The following is an 8,332-nucleotide window of genomic DNA, read 5'->3' on the forward strand; positions in this document are numbered from 1 at the left end:
AAAACAACTTTTTTTTCTTTTTTCTTTTTTTTTGGGTAATTTTCTTTTTCTGAATTTTAATACTAAAAATGTCTAAAATAAAAACTAAGAGACTAGAAATGAATAATAATTAACATCTAACCAATGAAAAATAAAAATAATAGCAAATAAAACTAAATTAAAAATTTGGTGTCTACACCCTATTCATTCATGATTATGTTTATTTTCTACAATTAAATACCTTATCGCTATTTAATTGTCAGAATAGTCTATTGTCATCTAAAATACCAAATCTGTAATTGTTTGGTAGTTTTAGTGTTTGCAGGCAGTGATATAATTTGATTGTATAGAAACTTTCGAATTTATATCACAAGGATATATAATCTAACTTAAATTAATCGAGCTTGTGTGTTTATTAATTAGAATTGGTAGTTTCTCTAATTAGCAATGCTGTCAATAGGTTAAATCCTAAGAGCTTGTTTAGGGTTGTTTAAGTGATAAGAAAAATAATCACAGAGCTTGTGTGGTTATCGAAACATTAAGGAGAGACAGGTCATCAGAACTCGTTGACAACCATAACCAGTTTATTTATAAATAATTAATTTTACTTTTGCATCAATAATCAGTTAAAATGAATCAAAGTGGAGATTAGACCTTTGACTAGAGAATTATTTTTCTTGGTTTAGTTTTAATTAATTTTGTGTTATTGTTTTTATTTTTATTCAAGTGAGCTTTTTAGCTAATTTCTTATAATCCACCCTTTTTATTTATTGTCTTTCCAAAGGAAAAAATCACCCAATCCCTATGGATACAACCCTATTCACTGCTACAATCAAATTCATATTATTAGAGTAGGAATTTTTTTTATTTTTGCTGGTTTGACACGCCAACAAATTTTGACGCCGTTGTCGGGGATTGGTGTCTTTGTTGATTTAGTCTCTTTGGATTTTTATTTTTATTTTTTCTTTTTGTTTTATTTCATTGCTAGTTTATGCCTCGCTCTGCTCATACAAGTAAATTGCATCACAATCTTGAGATAGAGAAGACGACACATAGATTAAAAAAGGAAACTAAGCAATGGGCAAAGCCATCATCTTTATTCATTGGGTTAAAATTGGCTTCTAATTTGGTTGAATCTTTCAATGAATTTGAAGAGGAGATTGAAACCATGGCAGATAAGAGAACTTTGAGAGAATTAGCTGCTTCTTATTTAAATCAACAACCTCTTTGCATCACATACCCTGCTTTAGATGTACCATTTGAGTTAAAATTTGGTTTAATTCATTTACTTCTCTTTTCATGGGCTTCCAGGTGAAGATCCTCACAAACATCTAAAGGAATTTCATATGGTATGTTCGACCATGAAGCCCCAAGGAGTCATTGAGAAGCAAATAAAATTAAGAGCTTTTCCCTTTTCTTTAGCTGATAAAGCAAAGGACTTGCTCTATTATCTGCCATCTGGATCAATCACTACTTGGGCTGAGATGAAGACACAGTTCCTTAAAAAATTCTTTCCAGCCTCCTAGGCTACAAGCATTAGGAAAGATATATGTGGGATTAGACAATTTAATGGAGAGACGTTGCACGAGTATTAGGAAAGGTTCAAACACTTATGTGCAAGTTGTCCTCATCATCAAATCCCTGATCAACTTCTCATTCAATATTTTTACGAGAGATTATCAGCAACAGATAGGAAAATCATTGATGCAGCTAGTGGAGGAGCATTGGTAAATAAAACACCAATGGAAGAGAGAAGAATAATTTCAAGTATGGCAACCAATGGTCAACAATTTGGTGAGAGACAGGAATATGTCCTTAGAAAAGTCAATGAGGTAAGTACTTCTTCGATTGAATAACGATTAGATTCTCTAACCTCTTTGGTGGAAAGGTTGGTTATAGGACAGGTTCAGCAGGCCAGAACATGTGGAATTTGCTATGCTTCGAGTCATCAGACTGATGTGTGTCACACTACAAGATAATCCGAATGAACATGAAAATGCAGTTGACGAATTTCCTGGCCCACCTCAAAGGTGCTATGATCCTTATTCAAACACCCATAATCCGAGATGGAAGGATCATCCGAATTTTAGTTATACTGCAAGGCAATCGGGATTTCACCAACAGCAATTTCAGCCTAGGCCTCTAATTTCACAACAACAACCAGTTTCGAAATCAAGTACGCCCTTGGAAGAAATTGTTAAATCTTTAGCTACCAATACACAACAATTCAATAGGAGACAAGAACCAGTATTCAAAATTTGGAGAATCAAATTATCCAACTGGCGTTTACAGTTAATCGATTGGAGTCTCAAGTTTCAGGAAAGTTGCCTTTACAGACTGTTATCAATCAAAAACAAAATGCAAGTGCAATCACATTGAAGAGTGGCAAAAAGTTGCCAGAACCTAGTAAGAGAATTTCTGAGCAAGCTATTGAGAAAGAAGAAGTGGCACCCTAACCTAAAGATATGCCACATCAAAAATCCAGAGATGAACCTCCAATAGTGGTGACACCTCCTCCTCCATTTCCCAGTCAATTTGCAATGTCGAAGAAAGAGAAGCAAGAGCAAGAGATTCTGAAAACTTTTCGCAAGGTTGAGGTAAATATTCCCCTTTTAGATGCAATTAAGCAAATTCTTAGATATGAAAAGTTTCTTAAAGAATTATGCACTACTCAGAAAAAATTGAAAGGAAATGAAAAAGTGCATCTAGGGGAGAAAGTCTCAGCAGTGCTTCAGAAAAAGTTGCCTCCAAAATGTAAGGATCCAGGTATGTTTACTATTCCTTACAAAATTGAAAATATTAGGATTGAGAAAGCCATGTTGGATTTGAGTGCTTCTATAAATGTTATGCCTCGTTCTATTTATAATATATTGAATCTTGGTCCTTTAAAAGAAATGGGTATAATAATTCAACTTGCTAATAGGTCAAACGCTTATCCTGATGAGGTTTTGGAGGACATATTAGTTCAAGTAGACAAATTGATTTTTCCTGTAAATTTTTATGTGTTTGATATGAAGGAAGATAATTCTACTAATTCACCTCCAATTTTGTTAGAAAGGCCATTTTTGAGAACATCTAGAACTAACATTGATGTTTACTCTGGAACACTGACTATGGAATTTGATGGCGATATTATAAAATTCAATATTTATGATGCCATGAAATATCCTAATGAATCTCATTCAGTCTTTGTTATAGATGTAATTGACTTTTTGACGCAGCAAACTTTTGAACTAACTGATGATGATGTTTCGAAAGCCACTATTACCAGTGGTCTTGATCGAAAGTATATTCAAAAGATAAGAGGAAAGTTTGACTTTTCCCTTGAATTGCAAGAAACTAGTTTTGAATTAGATTCTCTTAAAACTGTAGGCTATGATGTGCCTTATGTTGAATTGCTACGGTCTCATTCAAAACTTTTACTATCTATTGTACAGGTCCCGAAGTTGGAATTGAAGTAATTACCAAGTCATCTAAAATACGTATTTCTCAGGGAAGGAGGCACACGTCCAGTGATTATTTCTTGCAAGCTAACTACTTTAGAAGAAGAAAAGCTAATTCGGGTGCTAAAAGATCACAAGGAGGCAATGGGATGGACTTTGGCAGATATCAAAAGACTAAGTCCAACCACTTGCATGCACTAAATCTTATTGGAAGAAGATGCTAAACCTTCAAAAGAGGCTCAACGTAGACTAAACCCACCAATAATTGAGGTAGTAAAAAAGAAGATTTAAAACTTCTTGATGCAGGTATAATTTATCCAATTTCGGATAGTAAGTGGGTAAGTCCTATACAAGTAGTTCCTAAAAAGACAGGAATAACAGTTGTTGAAAATCCAAATGGTGAGTTGATGCCTACCCGCATTCAAAATGGATGGCGAGTTTGTATAGATTTTAGAAAATTAAATGCATTAACTCAAAAAGACCATTTTTCACTACCCTTTATTGATAAAATGCTAGAAAGGTTGGTAGGAAAATCTCACTATTGTTGCCTTGATTGTGAAGACTCGCAAAATTTACTTATTTAATCTCCTATTTCTAGATTATTTAATTATTTATTTGGCCTTTTACCCCGAATATTATTTTCTAAGCTCTTGAGACCTAATTACATGGAAATATAGTTTCATTATATTTTTAAAGTGACTTGTTTCAAAAATTAATTTTCGAAAGCTCGTTTAGTGAAAATAGTGAACACGTCTTTGGAAATCTTGACCGATTGAGAGTACAATAAGTTTGAAATATTAGAGACACGTACAATGGACCTAAATTAGGTATTTTAATGTTTAAATACTCAAGTGATAGTTATTAGTACTATCGTTATAAGAATTTCACGGAAGTTTCGCGTTATCGCGCTCAAATTGGAGATACACGTTTTCACACGGGCGATTTAAATTGAGGAACGTTAGACCCTTATTTTGGGACAATTGAGAGTGAATAATATTTATATGAATATAAGTGCATTAGAGATTTAGTGCACTAGTGAAACAAACTCGAGAGGAATCGAGCACGAAACGCCGGAAAAAGAGTTGACCTTTGAATCAATGAGAGCCACACATTTTAGTTTCACATGGGAGCATCACACTAGATTAAAACCCTCCATATACTTACCTCAATTGCTGCCTCTTTTGCTTCCATTGCAGCCGTGCAACATCAAGATAAAAAAGGACCAAGTTTACTTCACCAAATTCCTTCATCAAATCTTCATCATACCTCTTCCAATTCACTCCAAATTCGAACTACACTTAACTAAACATTTAGAGATCCCATTGAGCTAAGAAAAGGAGCTGTTATTCACGGTTTTTCTTGTGCTAAGGAAGGCCAAAAATTCTGACTTTGCTCACCACACAACTAGGTGACGATCAACTACCGAAATCTTGTTTTATGAAGGTTGATTAACACCTTTAAGCTTTTGTATTCATATGGGTGGTTGTTATTGTTGGAAAATTTGGAAGGTGGGCTCTATGAACTCCCACCCTTGTCTTGATGGCTGATCTGATGATTGATGATGAATTTAATGTTGGTTTAGTGCTCAAAATAGTAGATTAATGGTGTATTATTAGTATGAACTTCAAGAGATGCATGGGGTAAAAGTTCCGATTCTGCCCCTGCTTTGAACGTACCTATTTCTGCGGAATTTTTGAGGTTCTAATGACTTGTTTATGATGTATACATGTTATATGAGTTGTGTAGAAAGTTTCATTGAAAAATAACATGATTTGGTTGGTCAAATGAGTTGATTTCCAAAGTTAGAAAAACTGGAAAAATGAATCCCGCATTGCCCAGACAGTCATTTTGTATCGGCCATAAATCTTTGCTCTGATGTCAAAATTAAGTGCCGTTTGTGGCACTGGAAACTAGATATTTCTAGATTTCCATTGGTATAAAATACACGACCTAGTTCCACTCGAGTGAGCCACACCATTCGTTTGAAAATCACTGCCCTGTTTCGTTGCTCTCTAGGAGACAGGACAGAAATTACTTCTTGATGCTCAAACACGAGCTGTTTGTGGATAGAATTTGAAAATGGTTTCTTCTGAGAAAATTCAGCTTTATGAGAGAGCTTTCCAACGCCATCAACCACGCCCAATTCCAAGTTGAATTGAGTGAGTTGTGGCCAAAGTTTGAAACTGCTACAGTGATAGAATTTTCCACTTGGACAGATTTGTAACTAACAATGATTTGGGACTTGTTGTTTTGGAAACTTTGATGTCCAACATCTACCAAACTTTATATTAGATGTTTCTTGGACTTTGTTTCACAAATAAACCAGATTTGGGTTGGTTGTTTTGGACAAAATATTTAAAAAGGAAAGAAGAGCTAGAAGACAGTTTTACCTTGGGAAATTTCTTGAACTTTGATGGTTTAGTTAACTACCTTCCCGTGTGAATTTTCAAATAAAATTTGATAGAAGAGTAATACTCATATTGAGGTTTTTCAAAATTTTCAAAGTATCGTATCAAACCTGAAAATTTTCCGAATTCCAAGGGAAGGGAGTTTTCAAATACTCCTTATTCCTTTGATATTATTTGAACATTTTATACTTGATTTCCAAAATGAAAACTCGATTGCTCATGTACTTTAAGAAACTCCACTTGAACCTCGATTTACGAGTAATTGAGGTTCATTTTCATAAGATTTCCTTAGATTGCACTAGCGTACAATCTTCCTCGATAATTAGAGATTCGTAGTGATATTGAGTGGTACTTGATTATTGTTTGCTCAGGTACTCGAGGGAATCTCCAAGAGGAACTCGGAGCGGATACTTAAAACGCTTGTTTGAGAACTACTCGCTTGTTTTGACTAGGTGAGTGTTCCATATAGGGATACGTAATTGAATAAGTCTTGGACATGCTTATTTCATGATTATTAAGTGTTAAGTATTTACCATACTCATGCCTATTTAAGGAATGTATACTTGCATTGCATATCTACATGAATTGGTTAAATGATTAATCATATCAAATGACCATATGAACTCGATACATGCTTAACTTGCTAGATTGCTTGCTTAGCCTACTCGATTTTGAAAAATGGAGTCGAATGTGTATTTTATCGCACTCGTTCTCTTTTGAGATGAATAACTCATGCTTGGAAATGCTCAAATAACATGACTTGGTATGCTATGGTTGCATACGTCGTTGGAGTGAATCTCCTTGACTCTCACATGGTAAAAATGGGATAACGGCCAATGATGGCCTATTAATATGACAAATGCCTGTCAATTAACCGTCACTACTCAACCGTTACCCGTCAACCGTGAACCGTTTATCAAATCACATGACTGCCTGATTACTTGATTATCTGTTTACTCGATTTCCAATTTACATGAATATGTGATATCCGTGAATTACATGCTCCCATGAAATCAACTTGTATTGCTTACGTGCTTATGTGCTAAGTATCCATTTGATTACTTGATTATCATGAATCGCATGTTATATGAAGATGTCCATCATTGTTAGACGAGTGTGTACTTTACCTCACTCGACCTACTCAAATGATGAATTTTACCTTTTGCCGAATTACTTGATTACTTGTGCATGTTGTAAGCTCTAAGCTGAACTGGGCCCTGCTCATGGTTACTAACTTACTCGAGCCAGGACTGGGCTCGGTCGGGTAGGTTGGAATCTTGAGACACCGTTTCGGTATACTCGAGTATTACCACTGGAGGGATAAGGTGATGGCCAGTCAAATCGAGGGGATCCGGAAGTCATAAGGTGCAGATGACTGACAGAGTTCCACTAGAACACCGTATCCTACAGTATATATTTACCTTGTATCATGATAATTGTTTCATGCTAAAATGCCAACATGAAATCCTAAGCTATGCCTGTGATATGCTCCATACCTGTTACCTGTCCAATGTACTCATATCATGATACCTGTTTCATGTTAATGCTCCATACCTGTAACATGCTTAATTACTCGCACCTGTAATAAGCTCCAATCACTCGTGAACTATACATGCCAATGTCTTGAACCATGATGACTGTCTCATGATAAATGTCTCAAATTACCCGTACAATGATTATCACCTCATGATACCATGCCATTGTGTAACCTTGAACCATGCATATGATATACCCAACTTACTTGATTTATTTGAACTATTAGAGTGTTTTGGAACCTCATTGGGCTGTGTAGCTCATCCCACGTTGTGGTTTTCTTTTACAGGGTTCGAGACCAATGGTGCTCGTGAGTAGTACTAGATTATTTTCTTTTGAAGATTTTAAATTATATTATAACGGATGGCTATTGTACCCTTTTCCGTTGGGTTGTATTTAAGCTTGAAAGCTGCATAATTGTAAATGTGAGATATTTGGAGTACTTTAATTATGTATTGAATTTACTTAAAGTATTTCGAGCTTTTGAATGATGGGTTGTAGTGAGTCCTGGCGAGAGTTGAGCAGGCGTCCCGCGGATACCCTTTGGTTCACCTTAGGGAGAAGTGGGGGCGTCACAGTTGGTATCAGAGCTTAGGTTTCAAATCTTTGTAGTGTATCTAGGCTGAAATGTTTAGGATGCCGGACTATGGGACTGGTCTGAAAGTTAAATGATTGCTTGTAGCGATGAAATTTAGAGCCACTTCACGTGGTCTCTACAAAGGAGTAAGATAGGGTCAAGTGGTGTTATGGTCCTTACTATGTGATTGAGTAAAGGCTTAAGTGCCCTTCTAGAAATGTAAGCTGTGAATCATGAATGTTATAGGTTGTAAAACCTTTATCTTGATATTTGGAGGGAATTTGATATGTATGTTGGGTAGGAATCTCGAATGTGGTGATTTACTCTTGGGACCGGCCGGCTCGAGTTGTGAATTATCTTATTTCGGATTCTTGTACCAGAGTACTTGAGAG

At 35.5% G+C, this 8,332-nt stretch overlaps 1 protein-coding gene across 1 annotated transcript; it reads left to right on the plus strand.

Moving 5' to 3' along the window:
* The first annotated feature begins 2,444 nt into the window (after positions 1–2,444).
* On the plus strand, positions 2,445–3,440 carry LOC140015129 (uncharacterized). Its single transcript, XM_072067023.1, has one exon. It carries the CDS (start codon positions 2,445–2,447, stop codon positions 3,438–3,440), a length of 996 nt encoding a protein of 331 aa, XP_071923124.1.
* The last annotated feature ends 4,892 nt before the right edge of the window (positions 3,441–8,332 follow it).

Source organism: Coffea arabica, chromosome 10e (assembly GCF_036785885.1).
Source record: "Coffea arabica cultivar ET-39 chromosome 10e, Coffea Arabica ET-39 HiFi, whole genome shotgun sequence".
Classification (NCBI taxonomy): Eukaryota; Viridiplantae; Streptophyta; class Magnoliopsida; order Gentianales; family Rubiaceae; genus Coffea; species Coffea arabica.